The following is a 20,696-nucleotide window of genomic DNA, read 5'->3' as shown; positions in this document are numbered from 1 at the left end:
GCCGGATTGTAAAGTCTTGAAAATAAACTATTTGAAAAGGATCTTTTTATTGAATCGATTGCTTTGTAACTTGATCGGTGTGTTCATTGTCCTGCAGTTCTCCATTTTTAAACTATCGCATAATTTCAAATTTAGGAATATTAGCTTAGTGGTCTAGAGCGTGGGTGACTTAAGATCCTAGTTTCGATTCCCGATGGTGGAGTCGTGGATGAACGTTGCTAAAGCGTCCTATACCAGGACTAAACTTCCATTCAGGTTTTCATTGGTCATCTAACTTAGGTTGATTCATTATATCAATAAGACAATAATAATATGAATAATGATAAAAAGCTTACATCTGTAGCCAATTTAGTATGTTCACGAAATTGAATTTCCAATTTAGAAAATGAATCTGCTATCTGTTTTCGTTCATAATCCAATGAAGTCTCCTTCAGAGAAGAAATAATCATCATTCACAACAAAACCAAACAAGAAAAGTAACCAGTATATATATAACCTACTTTATAACTGGTATTCTAATTATATAGAACAATACCATAAGATGAAGCTATCGCAATCCTAGATTATTGGAAGCAATCGACAAGAAATCCTACTTGACTTGGGTTTCATAATTGTGACCGTCGAATTCAAACTCATTTCATTTAAAGTTACAATAGAAAACAATAACGCTGAATCATTAGAGAGTTTACAAATTCACTGTAATCCGTATACTAAGGGATTCGATATCGCAGTACCTTGAAACTTAATGCCCCCAAATGCCCTGGTATGGCCGAGAGTGGGGAGAGTCCGCTCTCCCTCTCGAAATGCTCTCACATGGCCACGCGAATATATAGCCTCTACCAGGGAAGTCCTACTCACTGCCTACGTTCTCGTGGCATTACTGTTGTTTGCGAAATTGAGAGGACGAAAAGCGAATGTCCGTCGCTTTATCCGGGTTGGTGGACACGGAAAGTTCACTTAGGGGAGTTGGAAAACCCTGATTCCAAACCAATGGTGCACATGGGTTGGATCCAGTATCCTGAGGAAACAAATGGCGTATGAATCAATCGTTGGTGACCGGCTACCATGGGACTGCATCTCCTCACGATGCTCCACTGCCTCATTGATCAGACTTTCAGGTCAAAGGCTCCGGGTGTGGCCCCCTAAGAAAACCACCTGCTTCAGTTTGGGCACCTGGGCAGTATCACAGCTCTCACACAAATCAAATGAGGTTTGTGAGGCGCATATTTATCTAGTGCTTGCTTGTACTAATATTTATGTGTTTAAATAGATAAATAAATAAATAATGAAACTTAATATTGGATGGTTAGAAACAACCAGTTGAAAGTCATGGTGCCCTCTAGGCACAGATCCGAACCAAAAACCAGGATAATTAGGGTTTCTTATGTAGAATGTTTACTCTTTAGAATAAACATTTACATGTATGAATTTCGATACATCTTAATTGAGATCTCTACTGACAGATGTGAATTTCGAATCATTATTATGTATCATTTTAAACAAAATGATAATCAGAAGTGGGTTTTTGTGGATATTTTAGTAATTTTATATAGTTGAGATTATGAGTCAGTTGAAGCTAGACCACCATGGAAAACCTGGAAATACTGGACGGCCGTTTCTTCCTATTGTGGGACTCCTCAGCAGTGCGCATCCACGATCCCGCCTCACGAGATTCGAACCAGGGACCTACCAGTCTCACCCCAGAGCACTTAGCCTATAGACCACTGGCCACTGCTTCTCATTAGAACTCCAGGAAATACCTCATGGAGCCGTAGGATCGTGGATGTGCACTGCTGAGGAGTCCCACAATAGGAAGAAACGGCCGTCCAGTATTTCCAGGTTTCTCATAGTAGTCTAGCTTCAATTGACTCGTGATTTCAACTATGAAAATACCATATGTTTGATTACGCTAATTAATTCTGACAACAAAACCTATGAAATTGTAATAAAATTCCCTTTGCATAGGTGTTTAATGACGGAAACTGCCTTTCCTATCTATATCTGATTGTTCATGATTAGTCGTACCTCCATGATTTAATTGAAGGATGAACTTCTTTTGTGATCTATTCTCATTTCTTCAAAGGATAGAGAAAGAGGTGGAAAATATGCAAACCATCATGGTGGTACTCTTGTTAAGTCGTTTAGTAATCAGGTTAGCAATAGGTTTTAAACATTCTTTGTAAGCAAGTAATTACATGTAGTCAATTGACATAATTAACTAATTAAAACAAATTTAATATAGTGAGCAAAGATGGATATTGGCTAGCAATGGAATCCAGTTTGACGCGCGTTTCGTCCTATTTGGGACTCGTCAGCTGGATGTTCCTGCATCTCAGGAACTCAAACCCAGTATCGTTCGCTTCAAATGCCATCACGTTATCCACTCAGCTACTGATAGCCACTTGCTCGTGCAATGGGGTGAAGTTTAAATTCATTTAGCATTGTTTGTTTTTGAATCTTCCCATTGATATTTAGGACTGCAACTTGTCAATCTCTATAGGAAAATTTATGAGATGGTGGAGAAGATTTGTAGCTCAGGTGGGTGATTTTGATGTAGGTTTGTTCTTTGAGCTGGACGGTTTGGTCATGGAGCTTTCATCGTCCTTCTGAACGACATCATCGGCACAAACTGTCGTTCAGAAGGACGATGAAATCTGCACGACTAAACCATCCAGCTCAGAGAACAAATTTACATCAAAAGGAAAATTTATGGCATTAGATTTACGCTTATAAAAATGGTATCATAGAAATTTCAACAAACATTTCAGTCATATACTCCCTTCGTTAATGAATGAAAAACGAAAAAAGGAAGACATTGACACTTACACGTTGATTTAATTTATCTTCAAGTATACGTAATGCATCTTCACGTCTTCCTAATTGATCATGTCGTTGTGTTGTATTTTTTATTTGTTCTTGTTGTAATCTACTTAAATCTATTAAAGTAGTTTTCATTTGATCTAAAAGATTTTTTAATTGTTCACTATTTGGTTGTAATTCAGTGATTGTACGTAATTCAAGTTGTGATGAAGATTTAAGGCGATCAATTAATTCTTGATGATGTTTTTTTAACATTTCAATTTCTTCACTGAAATTGGTTTTAGAAAAAATACTACTTTACAGGATTTAGGATAACTATATTGCTTAAGTGGTTATTGTTTCACAAAATGACATTTGCCATCAATTGACCACAGCTAGATAATCACAGAGATCAGAGAGGAATCAGCAATCATTTCATCATAATATGGCAATTCTTAGTACCGAACATCCACGACCTTACCAGGAATTGAACTCAAGAGACCTATGGGACGAGAGTAGTACTCACAAATGATTGATCACTGGGTGGTGATCAATGTCATGCGTGTCAATTCCTTCTTAGCGCTAATCGAATGCTATCGATCAGTCCTACAGGAGGTCGGTCGCGGCCCGAATAGCTCAGTGGTAAAGCCTCTGACTGTGAAGCTGAGTGACACGGGATCCGATCCGCCAGGGAGTATCAGTTCCCTCAAGATTACAGGTACACCTTGCTGACGAGTGCCAAGTAGCACGAAACCCGGGTCCAGGGTTTCCTGTTGACCACCTCCAACCACCATCTTACGAGAGTAGTACGTTTAGACTACGAGGTTGGAATTAGACCGGCAAAACTGAAGAGTTTCACACTAGGAAGAAGCAACTGTCCAGTGGTTGCCTAGCTGAAGTCAACTCATGATTTAAATCACTTTTTAGGTTGAACAAATCATCACATCATATTCAAATAAATAGATAGTGATAGAGAAATTGTGCAGTTTAATCTGAAGGTCATTCAGTGATCTGTTTTTCCATTTGAAATAGTGTTTTAGAATCTGTTACTTTAAGGATCAAAAAACGAATTATAACAGTTGGAAAGTTAGCTTAATGAAGCAAAGGCCAGGAGTGATCGACATCGCTGAACCCCAAGTGTACTAATTAGATAATTCAACTAAGTTAATTTACACAGCTTATGAGTAATTGTTCCGTTAACGTTGACCATAGGTTAACGGACAATGTCTACCGATCCCTTAAATCTGGTCAGATTTCTACTATAAATCTAGAATTTCTCCACTAGTTCAGGTAGCCCGACATTATCGGGCAATTCATTTTGTTGTTAGTTAGGAGAAATGGGCAAAATATCACACTTTATCTAGGTTTCGTAGTAAGCGGCAATCGTCAGAATGACGATCGATATCAGTCACTACTTATTAACCAATCAATGTACATAAATCAGTTCAACAAAAGGTTATTCACTGCCTGAGTAGTTCAGCGGTAGCGTTTCTACCTATGAAACTGAATAGTAACATGGGTATGAATCCTATGTGTAGCATCAGTCCCTTCAAATTGCAGATAAGCTTTGTTGGAAAGTATCAAGTAACGAAAACTCTTGATAGTACGTGGCTTTATACGAGTTGCTTGTAACCTCTTGTTTTACATGGAATCATAACTGTGATATTAAACAGCCCAAAGTATATACTATTCTAAGGCTCTTTTTTTATATACACATCAATTGGCATTAGATAGACTACTAGAATAAAGGAAACACTTTAAAAATTACTTTCTTATTTATTAAACAATGTCAATCATCAAATTCACTTAGTATTGTTTGTTTTTGAATCTTCCCATTGATGTGTTAGGACTGCAACTGGTCAGTCTCTAATAAGTATATATGCATACTGTGAGTATTGCCTCGATAAAGCCTTATTTCACAATCATTATAAGCAAAGATGGATAGTGGCTAGCAGTGGAATCCAGTTTGACGCGCGTTTCGTCCTATTTGGGTCTCGTTAGCTGGATACACCTGTATCTCAGAGTTGATGTTCACTTGAACCCGGAACCTTTAGCTTCAAACGCCATCTCGTTATCCAATCAGCTACTGAGTGAACATCAACTCTGAGATGCAGGTACGTCCAGCTGACGAGTCCCAAATAGGACGAAACGCACATCAAACTGGATTCCACTGCTAGCCACTATTCATCTTTGCTTACAATGTTAATCATCATTATACTCTATGATAATTGGAAATATAGAATTTTTTATTAAAAGATAAAAGAAAATTTACTTATGTGAATGTTTTAATTCATTTAATTCATGTTGATGTGTTTGACGTGCCTCATTCAATTTATTGGTTAAATCTGTTACTAAGTGATCACGTTTCTCTTCAATTTGAATTAATCGTTCACGATTCTGTGTTTCAAGGTAATTGATTTCTTCTTTAAGACTAAAATAAATAAATAAACACATCAAATAGAGAATCAATTTATGTAGGATATACGGAATGCTTAACTCCGCTTGTAGCTCTTCTAGAGTTAGGGCCGATCCCAAGCCCGGATAAAAGAGGAGAAGGGTTGGATATGGGGTCGGGAACCCCATCCTGCAGAAAAAAGGTTTTGCTAAAGAAACGTCAACCAAATTAAACAAATTAATACTGAACGCTTGAAGCAACAATTTCTATGTGTATTTCTAGACTTTTCCAACTGTCTACACTTGAACCTTTCATGACAATTAGGAGATAAAAACGTAAGATAAGCTTTACTTCAAAAACTAGGATGATTATAAAGTATAGAATGTGTTTATAAGGTTGGCAGTTACCTTAAACTTCTAGAACCTTCGATGAAAGAACACTAGTATTAGTCATAATTATGACAGATCGTGGATGTGCACTGTTGAGGAGTCCCATAATAGGATGAAACGGACGTCCAGTACCTTTAGGTTTTTCAATGGTAGTCTAACATCGATCGATTTATGATCTCAATCAAAAACTTAAGAATCTGCACAGTTAGATAATTAGTTTGAAAAAAAGGAAAAAATAAACGAACTGTAACAATGTTAGGTTTAATGAGGAATTAGTATCAGTCGTAGTTGCGTCAGTAATACTTAAAACTAAACATTGAGAATATGATAATCAAAGATGGTTGATAGCTAGCAGTGGAATCCAGGACACGCTTTCCATCCTATTCGGAACTCGTCAGCTGGATGTACCCTAATCCTAGAGTTGATGTTCAAACAAAGAAAATATCAAAGTAATAGAGAATATGGTTTGAAAAGGAATGAAATATGGAAACAAAAAGTATGAAACTGTATTGAAAATTAAGATGAGAAGGAACATTAAGAATTATTGTATCTGAACCAATACAACTGCGTTTGAAGTATGTCCCATTGATCGTGGTGATTGTGGAGACATCAGCCAAGTAGTCTGTACCTATTAATATGACTTAGACCAACAGTTAATGACTCCATGAACTTACACTATTAGTTTGGAGGCTTCTAACTTTCTTTCAACTTACTTCTAGTCCAGTCAACATGGAGCATTAAGTTAGATAGAGTGAACGATAAAAATTAAATTTCCAAGTCTTGTTTAATTTCAGCTTGAGAGTAAACAACTCATATAGTCTATCTTTACCAATCAATGAAATTATCTGGATAATCAACGAAACGTTTATGGATCGAAATCTCATTTCCAAACAATGGGTAACAATGATGTTTGATTACTCACTATGGTATTCTTTGAAAACAACTAAATAGATATTGGAGTACAACCAATGATCACTGACTAACCAATTGACTTATCAATGGTCACAATTGATTGATCACTGGGTGGTGATCAATGTCATGCGTGTCAAGTCGGTCGCGGCCCGAATAGCTCAGTAGTAACGTCTCTGACTGTGAAGCTGAGTGACACGGGATCGAATCCGTCAGCGAGCAACAGTTCCCTCAAGATTACAGGTACACCTTGCTGACGAGTGCCAAGTAGCACGAAACCCGGGTCCAAGGTTTCCTGTTGACCACCTCCAACCACCACCTTACCTTAACTTATCAATGGTGTTTGGAAACCTGGAAACGTTTCCTTACTTACTAGTTTTCCATGCCATCAATTCTGAGGTTTTAAGTAATAAAAGAAGACAGCACAGTAACTAACAAAGAAATAACGTAAAACAAAAAAACAACAACCTCGATTTACCGATTCTCTTTGCGTTCTGCACTTTCTTTAATCAAATCTAATTTAGTTCTACAAAAGAGTAAATAATAGTAAAATCATACTACTGATAAGTAGTATATAACAGCAATAGTAATCGATTTATTCATCATAAAAAGAATTTAGTAATAGTGGGAAATAAAATGTTAGTACACAAATCTATAAGATCAGAGGGGGGTTTTGTGGAGATTTCAGTATTTCCATAGTTGAAATCATGAGTCAATTGAAGCTAGACCACCATTAAAAACCTGGAATCACTGGACGGCCGATTCATCCTATTATGGGACTCCTCCTCAGTGAGCATCCACGATCCCGCATTCGTGAGATTCGAACCCAGGACCTACCAGTCTCGCGCTAGAGCACTTAACTGACAGACCACTGAGCCGGTATCCAACGGTGTTAATGTCTAACTACTGCTAATGTCTAACGGTCGTCCAGTGCTTCCAGGTTTTTCATGATGGTCTAGCTTTAATTGACTCATGATTTCAACTATGAAAATCTATAAGAGTTACTACTTATATTTATTTAACTTGATAATATTGAAAACAAATATATAAAAAGAGATTATGATCAGTAATTGGATGTCTTTAATTTTCATTCATAATAGTTTATGATCAGTTTAGCTTCAGTGACATTATATTCATTATATAATATATTTGGTGCCTTTTAGATGGTTAAAGGTAGTCGGACCTAGTTTTTTTGATGGAGTTTTGTTCTCTGAGCTGGATGGTTTGGTCGTAGAGCTTTCATCGTCCATATGAACAACATCAAAATCACCCACCTGAGATACAAATCTCCACCATCTCAAAGTCGGACCTAGTTTTCGTGCTAGCAGCACCTAGAATCTTGAGCTGATGTTCCTTATGGGATCGAAACCCCGTATCAATTAGATTTACAGTCGGAACTATTCAGGTAAGAACTTTATGGACTCAAATGTAATCACTTATTGTTTTCTCAAAGAATAGACAAAGATAAGGACACACTAACCATTATGATATTATTTACTCCTATGTCTTACAATCACTAGCGTCGTGATACGGCTTATGCTGCGCTAGGAGTAACAGACGAAACTTGCAACTATGACGTCGTGATACGTTGATGATTAACAAGTATAATATATTGGTTACAATAGATTTAAAACCGGAGGATTTTTCATAATATTAACACAGTTGGAATATAGATGATCTAGATGTTTGAATAGGTGGTTTTCCATTCGTCAATGGCTAAGGACAGTCCACTATTCAAAATAAAATTGTCATTAATCTGAGTAAGAAGTAGATTGGAGTTCACATAGTTCAACCAGTACTGATATTTGAAATAAGTCACTATGGATAAACAACTGGCTTCAATAGTGTTGATTAAGAAGATTATTTGTCAACCACAAATATAATCTAACAGTATATCTCATACAACCTTCCTTTACTATCATTTTCTATAAGCTAAGTGTCATGGTAATTTTATGTAGTAATCAAAATGAATTGTAACTAAGGATGGTTACAACTAATTAAGCAAGAACTCCGAAACGTCAAAACGTTAGTCGAAATAAACACATCTTTGAGTTACAAGACAAATGAAACAACATATCAGACTTCAGAATATGTGTTAACAAAAATAAAAATGAATAACTGATGGGTCCTGGGTTTGAATCTCGCGAGGCGGGATCGTGGATGGGCACTACTGAGAAGTCCTACAATAGGACGAAACGGCCGTCCAGTGCTTCCAGGTTTTCCATGGTGGTCTAGCTTCAATTGACTCATGATTTCAATTATATAAAACTTATAAAATGGTTTATCGGTCAGGTAAGTATATAATTTCAATGTAGAAACCTTTTAGACACTATTGATCAGTCTATTATTCGCATATGTGCATACTGTGCGTATTGCCTTGATATAGCCTTAATTTACAAGCATTATAAGCAAAGATGGATAGTGGCTAGCAGTGGAATCCAAGACAAGCTTTTCGTCCTATTTGGGACTCGTCAGCTAGATGTACCTGCATCTCAGAGTTGATGTTCACACTGGGACTCGAGAGTGTACCTTTCGCTTCAAACGCCGTCTTTGTTTAAAATCCTGGTGAATTAAGGCTATATCAAGGCAATACGCACAGTATGCATATATGCCAATAACAGATTGATCAATTGCAATCCTAAACATCAATGGGAAGATTCAAAAACAAACAATACTAGGTGAATTCAAAACTTCACCCCATTGCACAAGCAAGTGGCTATTAGGACTCAGTAGCTGAATGGATAACGCGATGGCGTTTGAAGCGAATGCTACTGTACTGGGTTGGAGTTCCTCCCAGAGTGAACCTCAACTGTGATATGCAGGAACATCCAGCTGACGAGTCCCAAATAGGACGAAAAGCGCGTCCTGGATCCCACTGCTAGCCACTATCCATCTTTGATTAAATACTTTGAATTTCTTAATAAGATGACCGAAAGTTAAACATCTAACACTTTCCAACTGATATATAAGAAGTACCTTAGTTAAACTATGAAATGTCCAAATAATTTACAAATTTGTACTAATTGACTTATTAAGAAGTAATCAATGTTATTTTGTCTTATTTTTTAATGGTGATTTAATATCATAAATCTCAATTTCATAGAGGACATAAATAACTTAATGGTTTTAAGCCGTAAAACAGATAACAATATAACTCAGAGCATCAGTTCCTTCAAGATTGTAGCTATTCATTCCTGACAAATACTGACTAACGCAGAAGTTCCATTCGACTACCTTTAAAACATCAAGCAGTTTGCATATCGTTCAGTCAGTTTTTTAAAGATAAATCGATGTTAAAATCATGGAGAAGAGATTTGTAGCCCAGTTGGATGCTTTTTATCACATGCTGCTACTTGAAATAGGCTTTGATGATAATAATCAGTCAGTCAGTCAGCTACAACGTAGGACCAGGCACATATATGCATCGGTCCAAGTTGCCATACCTCGTTAGCACAACAAGATGAACACCGGACTCATAGAAGTAGTTAATTTAATGATGGTAATATATAAAAAAAAGATTGTATATAAGGATATAGTACAGGAGGAAAGACAGATATGAAGCAATTTCAATCTCGTAGTTTAAGGGAAGATAAAGAGTGTATACACGTACTCCATTGTGATCGATTCTGAGCCATGTCACACAGAGTCTCCAACTATTGGTTATGATAGTCTCGTTGGCCCCAACCAAGTAGTCTGCATCTGCCAACGTGGCTCAGACTAGAAGTTAGTGACTTCATGCTCTGATGCCACGTTTTGGTTTGGTCGCTCCTAACTCTCTTCTAGGTTCTTCTGGGTTCTGGGTTAGATCCTTGAATAGTTCGTGTATACTTACTTTTGATAGGCTTTATATTAGGAGTAAGCATCTTTGCATTGCCTTAAGGTCTTCAATCATCATCTAACTAAAGTCATTTCATGATATGAAGCAACAAGATTAAATGAATTAACGACATGAATATCAGCATATGAAGTTACATCTTGATTCTTACTTACTTTAAAGTTTGTTCCATAATTAGTAATTCTTCACGATGTTGTTTCTTAATTAATTCTAATAAATTAATTAAATTATCACGTTCCATTTCAAGACGTTTAATTTGAGCTTCTGACTCCATAGATTCATAATTAGTATTTTTCTATGAGAGAATGAAAGAGAGAAAAGGTGATAGAGAGAAAATACTGGTTCTATTTAACAGAAAATTTCCTGGAGTCCTAATGAGAATCCATCATCAGTGAAGTTCAACCGAGTCTATTGTGAGATGGTAACTCACTGAAAACAATAGTGGACAGTGGCGTGATCTCGTGGATTGGTTGAAGCTAGACATTAATACAACTGAATACTGGCTCAGTGATCTGGAGGTTAATAGCTCGTGAACGAGATCGAAAGTCCTGGGTCCGAATTCTGCGGGCATAATCACGGATGCTCACTGCTGAGGAGCCTCATACTAGAACAAAATGGCCGTCGAATGCATTCAGGTTTCCCATGGTGGTCTAGCTTTAATCGACTCATGAACTCAACTATTAACAGAAAAGTATCGTCATGTCAGTTACTAACTACATTTATTTATTTGTCATATAAAATGTTCGTTACAAAATGGTGATAAGAAATGCAACTGACTATTATTAAAAAGTGACAAAATAGTTTGTTTATGGAGTGTAACTATGGAGTTAAATGCAGAGATATAGAAATCGCATCTGTTGATAAGTTATTGATCCTACAGTGGAGTTTACAAGATAGAATAAGTCCGTAGCTTGAGACTTTATGAGACATTGTTCAAACTACGGATTACCGATAATCTTTCTGAAGTTTTTATTACATTCTTTATAGAAAAAGAAGTCAGTTAGCTACAACATAGGACCAGACATATATATGCATCGGTCCAACTTGCCACACCTCATTACCATAAGATGAACACCAAATTCATAGAAGCAGTCACTTCAATGGTAGTAATATATAGAAGAAAGATTGTGTATAAGAATATAGTACAGGAAGAATTAGTTGGTAGAAAGAAAGATATAAATCAATTTCAATCTCACAGTTTAAGGGAAAATAGAGAGTTTATATACCTACTTCATTGTGATCGATTGTGAGCCATGTCACACAGAGTCTCCAACCATTGATTACCATATTCACGCGGACCACAATCAAGTAGTTTGCTTCTACCAACATGGCTAAGACTAGAAGTTAGTGACTTTATGGACTGATGCAACGTTTTAGTTTGGCCGCCCCTAACTTTCTTCCAACCAACATTGCGCGTCGTGGTAATCGGTGTTCAGGAGTACGTAACAGGTAGCTTAACCATCTCAATTGATGAAGAATTACAGCCTCAGGATACAATTTGTAAATGAAAGAGATCTTGGATAGTTGTATTCAAATCTGAGTCCTATCATTTATTACTACTTATCCTCTTTTTTTTCCCAACCAGTTTTGACCCACAATCTTTTTACAGAATATTAAATTGTCATTTCTTTTTGTATACGGTATTTCCTTTCTATCCAATTGTACAAAACATCTCTTACTATATTGAAAATGATGTGAACCACGAAACAAGAAGCCTTAACAAACTACGGAAGCTATTTTTGGGGACATTATTTCATTTAATTCAAAGCTTGTATAACTGTTATATTTACTTTTGTCCCTAGTCTATTCTACAGATCATAAGCTTTCGGTTGATGTATGATTCACTGTCATAGCCTTTTCTGTTCGTTCCAAAGCTATTGTAATTTAGACATAACCTTTTTGTACTCTATTTTCTACTATAATCCCCCAGTTTTGGACATAACTGTATTTAATTATCAGAAAGAGTTTTGTGGAGATTTAGTATTTTCATAGTTGAAAGTGTAAGTCAATTGAAGCTAGATCACCATGGAAAACCTGGAAGTACTGGACGGCCGTTTCGTCCTATTGTCGGACTCCTCAGCAGTGCGCATCCACGATCCCGCACTCATGAGATTCGAACCCAGGACCTACCAGTCTCGAGCCAGAGCCCTTAACCGATAGACCACTGAGCCGGCATCCAACGGTGTTAATGTCTTACTTAATTATTGTACGTTGTGGTCAGGTTAGTCATCCATTTATTCATGTATCTTTTTACACTAATTTGAAATCGGGTGTCAGAACGGAATTGGGAATAGATCACGTAGTGTTCCAGTTGTCTGGTCTTCTCTCTCTCGCGCGCGCGTGCTTGTCAGTCCATCAGGGATACAATAGTTTGCGTCTCTCTACCCCTCGCTTCGAACTCACGCATACTAACCCCAAGGTCGTAATCTACATTAGACAAGTTATACTCGGCACGAAAGTGGGTAGACAGATGTAATGTAAAGAAAAAAAATAATTACAACTTACTCTATCAAATGATGATAATGAAGAGGATGTTGAACGTGGACGATCAATGTCCATTTTGTCGAAGGTACTTGGTATTTGAGGGACTAATGATGAAGAATAACATTTTAAAACATAGAAATTAACACTTATTTATGAGAAAGATTATCTCATTAAAATTTATACAGTAATAATGGGATCATCATTAAAATATATGTAATGTTATATAATCTACTTTTGCCCAGGAAAAGGTTGGATGGAGAATGCTGGTGGGCGGCCTATGCTCCTCCACGAGGAGTAACAGGCGTAAGTAAGTAAGTAATATAATCTACTTTACAACGCGAGCTAATTTAATTTCTTGACTTAATATTAATAGACAGAGATGTGACTTCCGTTCACTGACGTCTACTTCAACAAAAGGAACTTGATCACATCGTATCACTGTATATCATCTATTGAGCATCATACTATTTTAGTGAACGAGAACACCAGTAGGGACGACCGAATGTATTTGGACATATTAAAGAATCTCTTAGCAAAATCGGAGAACCATAGAGTGAATAATTCATTTACCAAATGTCAACCAATCGTCTCAGACTTTCTTATTCCTTTGTTTTTGAACCAATCAATCTCTGTTTTCGTTCTTTTTTCTTCGAGCTTCTTAACTTTCTGCCTCCAGACATTTTACTTTCGACTGATGATTATACTACTTATATCTGTCGACATCAGTAGTAGCACACATCACACTATTTATTCATTTTAACAATCATAAAACCACATTCTTTAAACAAACTCTAATCCAAAACATATTCTTACTTGGAATATGATGAATTGATTCTAATGATGAAGGACGACGTGTACGAGATCGAGTAGATTTAATGGATTTTGAACTGTCATTTAATTTGTCATCAGTTAAAAGATTAAGAATTTGATTTGAAGAGCTTAAGAATAAAATAGAAACAGAATAAAATGAACAGAAGGAAATAGTACCGTTTTTGATTACATTTACATAATGATATAAAGCTTATCATATTTATGGGGTTTAAATAATATACATTTTATAGAAGGGGTTTTGTGGAGATTTAGTATTTTATTATAATTGACTCACGCTTTCAACTATAATAAAATATACATTTTCACAAGGGGGTTTTGTGGAGATTTTAATAATTTTATATAGTTAAGATCATGAGTCAATTGAAGCTAGACCACCATGGAAAACCTTGAAGCATTGGAAGGCCGTTTCGTCCTAGGACGCTGGATGTCGGCTCAGTGGTCTATCGGTTAAGTGCTCTAGCGCGAAACTGGTAGGTCCTGGGTTCGAATCCCGCGAGGCAGGGTCGCGGATGTGCACTGCTGAGGAGTCCCACTATAGGACGAAACGGCCTTAGAGCAGTGCTTCCAGGTTTTCCATGGTGGTCTAGTTTCAATTGAATCATGATCTTAACTATATAAAATATACGTTTTATACCATTCAGGACCTATCATCTGAGCGTAAGCTCATATTAAGACTCAAATCTACTAGCCATTCCTTAACTAGCTATGATCCCCAAAATACGATAAATCTGTAACTGCCAGAGGCTTCTAGTCAAAGACGATGGGTATAAATAGAAATTGATCATATTTGTCCCTAAATATTCAACAATAGGAAAACAGACCCCTACAAATAATCATATAAATACATTTTATATTGTACATTTTAATTAAAAATTTGGACGTTTAACCGTTATTACATAAGATAATTGTCAATTATGATGTGTTCATTATGACCGTAATTGATTAGCCGAAGAAAAGTTGACTTTAAGTGATCTTAAGACGGTTTGTTGGAGAGCTATACTTTGTCTGAGTTTTGTATCAGTTGGAGCACATCATTAAAGCATATCTAAAATTGTGAAGTTCACGTATCACTCCATGTATAAGTATGAGACAATGTTAAATCACTTAGAATAATGTTCACATTGCAAGTTGACTGATGGAATCCTATTACTATTACTAATTTATTAGTCAGCTGGCACACTTGCTTTATTCCATGCTAACACACAAGACTATTGAAATAACATCCAACTCTTAGAGCTAAGGTTGTCAGAACAGAATGAGGAGTTTCAAATGTATTATTGAAAGTTTAGTGCTTCAATCACTGAACTACAAAATGCAAAATATGTGCTTTATCGATTGACAAACACTTGTATGTATCATTATGATTGAACGGATTTAAAATGTCTTATACATATGCATCCATCTCTTTACCGTTTGGAAACAATGGGTTAAACATAAGCTAACAGCATTCATATCTTATGACACGACATTAGTCTACGGAATCATTTACTATTGATTTAAATTGTGTAGAAACGGTACAGACATTTTGATTTCTATCTGAAAGATAGTCGCACTCTCTGATGAGGGGAAATAGGTAACGTGATTACAGAGTTGATCTAAGTGGAACAGACTTATTTATTTGTAGATGGTTTCATGAGGACAAAGTGTCATTTAGAAGACAATTGGAAACTACGAGTACTGAAAAATTGTTGCATCATACCTTGGAACATCCCTCTTCATCTGAGTGAATCTGTGACCTGTGTGGGACTGAATTATGGACACTTAATGTCTTACTGAGAACTCATAAAATGTTTTCATTGGTATTTCAAATGCTGAAAATCTGTAACTAAAAGCACGTATAAATTAGATTAGTCTCTAAAAGGTCCTCAACTTGGATGTATTTATTCATTAATAATCAAGTGCTTGGGAGCGATACCCTGTATATTTGGATCTCAATATGAAAGTCAACACGAGGCTTCAAGCATATCTTACTGATAAATCTTAAATCAGTCAGTCAGTCACAACGTAGAACTTCGTACATACGTACATCAGTTCGAGTTGTCATACCACATTAGCACAGAGATGAAGTTGTCGATTCAAATCCCATAGTGGTGGGCGGAACGCTTTAAGGAGCAGTTTAGCTGGCCTTCAGCTACTGCACAACTACCCACTATTCCCAGAAAACCTGAATAGAACATTGAAGTAGGCCCCCCGACCCTACTTGAAGTTCAAAAGGCTATAAGTAATCTGAAACGAGGAAGAGCAGCTGGTCCAGATGGATGGGCTTCAGAGGTCTTTAAATATGGTGGTCCAATTTTAGCGATTAGGTTGACTAATATTCTGGCTAAAATCTGGGAGACGGGCGTAATCCCATCCGACTGGTCACAATCACTGATTGTCTCAATATATAAGAAGGGGCCAAAATCATCCTGTGATAACCATAGAGGGATTAGTCTGACTAACATAGTATCTAAAATACTAGCCTCAATAATTATCGGGCGCCTAACTAAGACTCGTGAACTGCAAACACGAAAAAATCAGGCTGACTTCAGACCTGGTCGTGGCTGTATCGACCACATATTCACCATTCGTCAAGTTTTAGAGCACAGACATGCTTATCGGCGTCCGACAATGATAGTTTTTCTTGACTTGAACGCAGCATTTGACTCTGTAGACCGAGAGGTTCTGTGGCAGTGTCTGTCAGTGAAAGGTATACCTGAGAAGTACATAAACCTTGTGAAGGCTCTTTACTCGAACACTACCAGTCGAGTCAGAGCTTATGGCGAACTGTCATATGATTTTACAACCTCAAGTGGTGTCCGTCAAGGCTGTCCACTATCCCCGTTTTTGTTTAACTTCATTATAGACCTGTTGCTGGAAATAACACTCTCGTCGACTGAATTTTCGGGAATTGATCTTCTACCAGGAGGTTCACTTATCGACTTAGAATACGCAGATGACATAGTCCTGTTTGGTGAAGACACTGACAAACTGCAAAGTCTTCTGTTGGAACTCAGTAATAATGCCAGGATGTTTGGGATGCGTTTCTCCCCATCTAAATGTAAATTGTTACTCCAGGACTGGCCTGCGTCAACACCTGAACTAAGGATAGGGAGTGAAGTAGTCGAACGCGTCGACAACTTCACTTATCTTGGAAGTCTGATCAGCCCTAATGGGTTGGTGTCTGACGAAATCTCAGCACGGATTCAAAAAGCTCATTTGGCTTTTGCCAACTTACGTCACCTATGGCGAAGACGAGATATCCGTCTATCAATTAAGGGACGAGTATACTGCGCAGCAGTTCGTTCTGTTCTACTTTACGGCTGAGAAACATGGCCATTAAGAGTAGAAGATACTCGTAGGTTACTAGTATTTGACCACAGATGCCTTAGAAACATTGCTCGCATCTGCTGGGATCACCGGGTAAGTAATAGTGAGGTTAGACGCAGGGTATTAGGGAACGATGGTAAATCAGTTGATGAGGTGATGAATCTTCATCGACTGAGTGGTTGGGCCACGTGTTACGTATGCCTGAACATCGATTACCACGACGCGCAATGTTGACTAGTGTAGGGGATGGTTGGAAGAGAGTTAGGGGCGGCTAAACCAAAACGTGGCATCAGTGCTTGAAGTCACTAACTTCTAGTCTGAGCCATGTTGGTAGATGCAGACTACCTGGTTGGGGTCCGCGTGACTATCGTAACCAATGGTTGGAGACTCTGGGTGACATGGCTCAGAATCGATCACAATGGCGTAGGTGTATACACTCCTTATCTTCCCTTAAACCTTGAGATTAAAATTGCTTCATAACTTTTTTCCTTCCTATACTATATCCTTATATACAACCTTTCTTTATATACTACCACCACTAAATTAATTACTTCTATGAATCCGGTGTTCATCTTGTTGTGCTAACGAGGTATGGCAACTTGGACCGATGCATATATGTGCCTAGTCCTACGTTGTCGCTGACTGACTGACCATAGTGTTAGAAGTAGTAAGAGTATAAGCATTATGTGATAAGTCCTAAATAGAAAAAAACATAAATCCTGAATTTCACTACCAGACTACCATTTAGATATATTAAGATCAATTGATCTACTTAAAATATAATCATTCAATTGAATAAGTAACTAACCTTTTATTACTATTACTATTATTATCATTTTCATCATCATCAAGTAGATTTTTAAATGTGAATTTCCCAAATTCTGATGGTGTTGGAGCTGTTTGAGGTCTCATTGAACTTGAGTTTTTGTTGTTATTATTATATAACGTTTTAGTTGTTTGTATGTCTAAATCGAGTTGATCCTATAGTAATTGTAAATAATAGCATAAACAAACAGTAAGGTATAAATTCGTTACTGGTACAGTATTTCGAGAGAGTTCGTTAGTTCTCTATGGTTTATTATGAAGTTTATAATCGTATTATTATAAAAAACGCACACCAACCTTACTAACATGAGTGTTGACATATTCACACTGAAAGCTTCTTCATGAACCTTTGCTTTGGCCACGGGTATTTTAAAGAAAATTCATTATCTACTACAAAATCCTAACTAACAAGTTCATTTAAGAGTTAGGAAGATGAAGTTACAAGACAACGAATCAAGACAGTCATACGTGAAAAGTAATACCCATTTTAGTATACCCATTTCACTAGATCATTTGTTGTTCATTGAATTGATAATATTGTTTTTTGTGAGATTTTACCATAATTAGATTAAGCTAAGACATAAACTTATTAATTTATCTGCCATGTATAATTCAAAGTGAAAAAGCAAGCATTCAACGTGTATGACGCCAGCACATCCAATCAATGATGAAAAAAGAATCTCCCCGAACAGTTTTAAACTTTTTTTGATTTTCAAAATTTCTAACTATTTGGCTAAAGGGCTAACTAAATCTATAAAAAAGATAGTAGCTGACAATGAAAATACTAATACCATTGTATGGTTAAAAGCAACAACATTCTAAAACTTGAAGTTCAAACGGTTGAGAATGAAGTTATCCATTCAATATATGTTAACAAATAAATAATTAAGAGACAGTAATTTCCAAGAAACTAAATAAGTTGTTGCTTCACTTCTGTTTTAATGTTCACTGATTCCGGACTAAATTCACCAACTTTTATCGACAGATAAGGTCATAGGATGGATATCTTTACAATATTTGTAGTCAAGTATTGAACATGGACTTTGATAATCATGGAAAGTTGAGTTAAATATCAACAATGTATCTTAATCCAAACTCGTTGGTTGGGAGTCCCTGGTTCCTAGCATTTAGACGTTTGTCTTATTCCATCGTTGTTCTCATAATCCATCTGGTTTGTCCATAATCATCAAGAAAATTTACCCACGTCATCATAAGCGACAAAAATTTCATCGAATTACAAAGTTCGCTATTTAGTTTATTGTGTTTGGTCAAGACAAGGTCTCATGTGAACTAACACATAACCCAAAGCTGTAAGCATAGCTACTTTAGCATTCAGTTAGTTGTCAAACACTAACATAACACTTCTTGCACAGAAAAAAACTTCAATTTTAATTTGCTTTTCAAGTAGACAAAGGTGATTATTAACAGGTCAATCTAGATGGCTGACGAACATAATTTAGTCACATGATTTTAATTGAGATATTCATATTTCTTAGTCAAGACTTTAAAGGTGTGAAATATTGAGTTTTTTCATATAAGTATTACTTTTTGTGCTTACCAGCTAACTAACTAGTTAAGTGATAAAGTCATTGATTGTACAAAATATAGGAAGAGTGAATCCAATTTGTCAATTTTAAGCTGTTTGCATGAGGATGTTTAATCTAGAAATATAGGTATTTTGTGACAAGATAACATAGAACGACCCAGCTTCTCTTTGCTTTTAGGTTTCAAAACAGAAATTTTTAAGGATAGCCTTTGAAACTTCATAAAAAGAGTGTTTGATTAAGGACTGTAGAAAAATTTGCACCTGATATGCTCTCATTTTTCTTGTCTTCCAAAACAGAAAATTTACGAGGACACTCCAAAACGGTTCACAAGCCCAGAACAAATTACTTGTCAGCTGACTATCGACTTTCCCATCGAATCATTAACGAGTGGAATTCATTACCTCACCACGTGGTTGAGGCTCCATCCGTCGACTCTTTCAAAAGAAAGTCGGATCAACTGAGAGACCATCATTGCCAGGACTAACGCAGGCCATCAAGCCTCCTGTCCTTTCCAAACTGAAACTGAAACTATTCCAGATGTCAACGCTGTTTTAAGGTGATTAACATAACGTCCTTGTTGATAAAATCTATGTAAATCAAGTCATCAAATACTGAAATTTATTTATGATATAAGTGATATCAGAGCACTTTGTTGATAATTTGAAGGCTAGTCAGATAAATACCAACAAATAATGTTCACTCATATATTTTCGCATTTGAGTATAATGCTATTCCACAAAAAACATGCTGTGAAAAAAATTCTTTGTACTTAGCGAAAAGAAAATGGATTTTACAAACTCACAAAGCCAGATTCGTTACCCAACTCCCTGCTGCTAGATACCTCCTGATGTCCGCTTCCAACGTCGTCCAGAAATCGAACTGTTCTCTTAGGAATCGATGAAATAGGACGTCGTTTAGATTCATTTAAAAATTCAGAATCTAATTGATAAGCAGGTTTATCTGTCTTTGCGAAAACAGGGTCTGAAACTATAACAGGTCAGGGAGAAGATTAAAAATACCATCAAAAGGGTCTATAAGAGCATCGAGAATGGTTTTTGCGGATTTTGTTTGGCTTTTAGTCTTTTCGCTGTGTTCTTCGAATTCTAGTCGGGAATTCGGATCACCATTCTGTTTAATAACTGATTGAGCCATAAGATATAGCCCTACAAATTTTACCTGTCTTTCGAACTTTTAAACCATCCTTCTGGTCAAGTGAATTTAGTAGATCATCGAGATCATCTGAATACGAGTAGGACACATAATAGAATAAACCTACTGTCTTCATGTACAGTTCCTTTATAATTGAACTACATTAATGAATAGTCGTAATACAACAAAAACCTACTGAAGTATCTTCGTCTTCTATTTCTTTT

At 36.6% G+C, this 20,696-nt stretch overlaps 1 protein-coding gene across 1 annotated transcript in view; it reads right to left on the bottom strand.

Annotated features, from left to right (window-relative positions):
• Smp_148130 (putative spindle assembly checkpoint component MAD1 (Mitotic arrest deficient protein 1)) overlaps window positions 1–20,475 on the bottom strand; it is a gene marked incomplete at both ends in the record, with an annotated part of 39,244 nt that extends 18,769 nt beyond the window's left edge. The window contains 8 exons of the mRNA XM_018788915.1: window positions 336–428; window positions 2,827–3,088; window positions 5,072–5,230; window positions 6,971–7,018; window positions 10,483–10,622; window positions 12,833–12,915; window positions 20,122–20,310; window positions 20,343–20,475. Coding sequence (XP_018654410.1) covers window positions 336–428; window positions 2,827–3,088; window positions 5,072–5,230; window positions 6,971–7,018; window positions 10,483–10,622; window positions 12,833–12,915; window positions 20,122–20,310; window positions 20,343–20,475 — 1,107 coding nt within the window. The remainder of the gene's footprint in view (window positions 1–335; window positions 429–2,826; window positions 3,089–5,071; window positions 5,231–6,970; window positions 7,019–10,482; window positions 10,623–12,832; window positions 12,916–20,121; window positions 20,311–20,342) is intronic.
• Window positions 20,476–20,696: the final 221 nt, after the last annotated feature.

Source organism: Schistosoma mansoni, chromosome W (genome assembly GCF_000237925.1).
Source record: "Schistosoma mansoni strain Puerto Rico chromosome W, complete genome".
NCBI lineage: Eukaryota > Metazoa > Platyhelminthes > Trematoda > Strigeidida > Schistosomatidae > Schistosoma > Schistosoma mansoni.
This window is presented reverse-complemented; position numbering and strand designations above follow the sequence as displayed.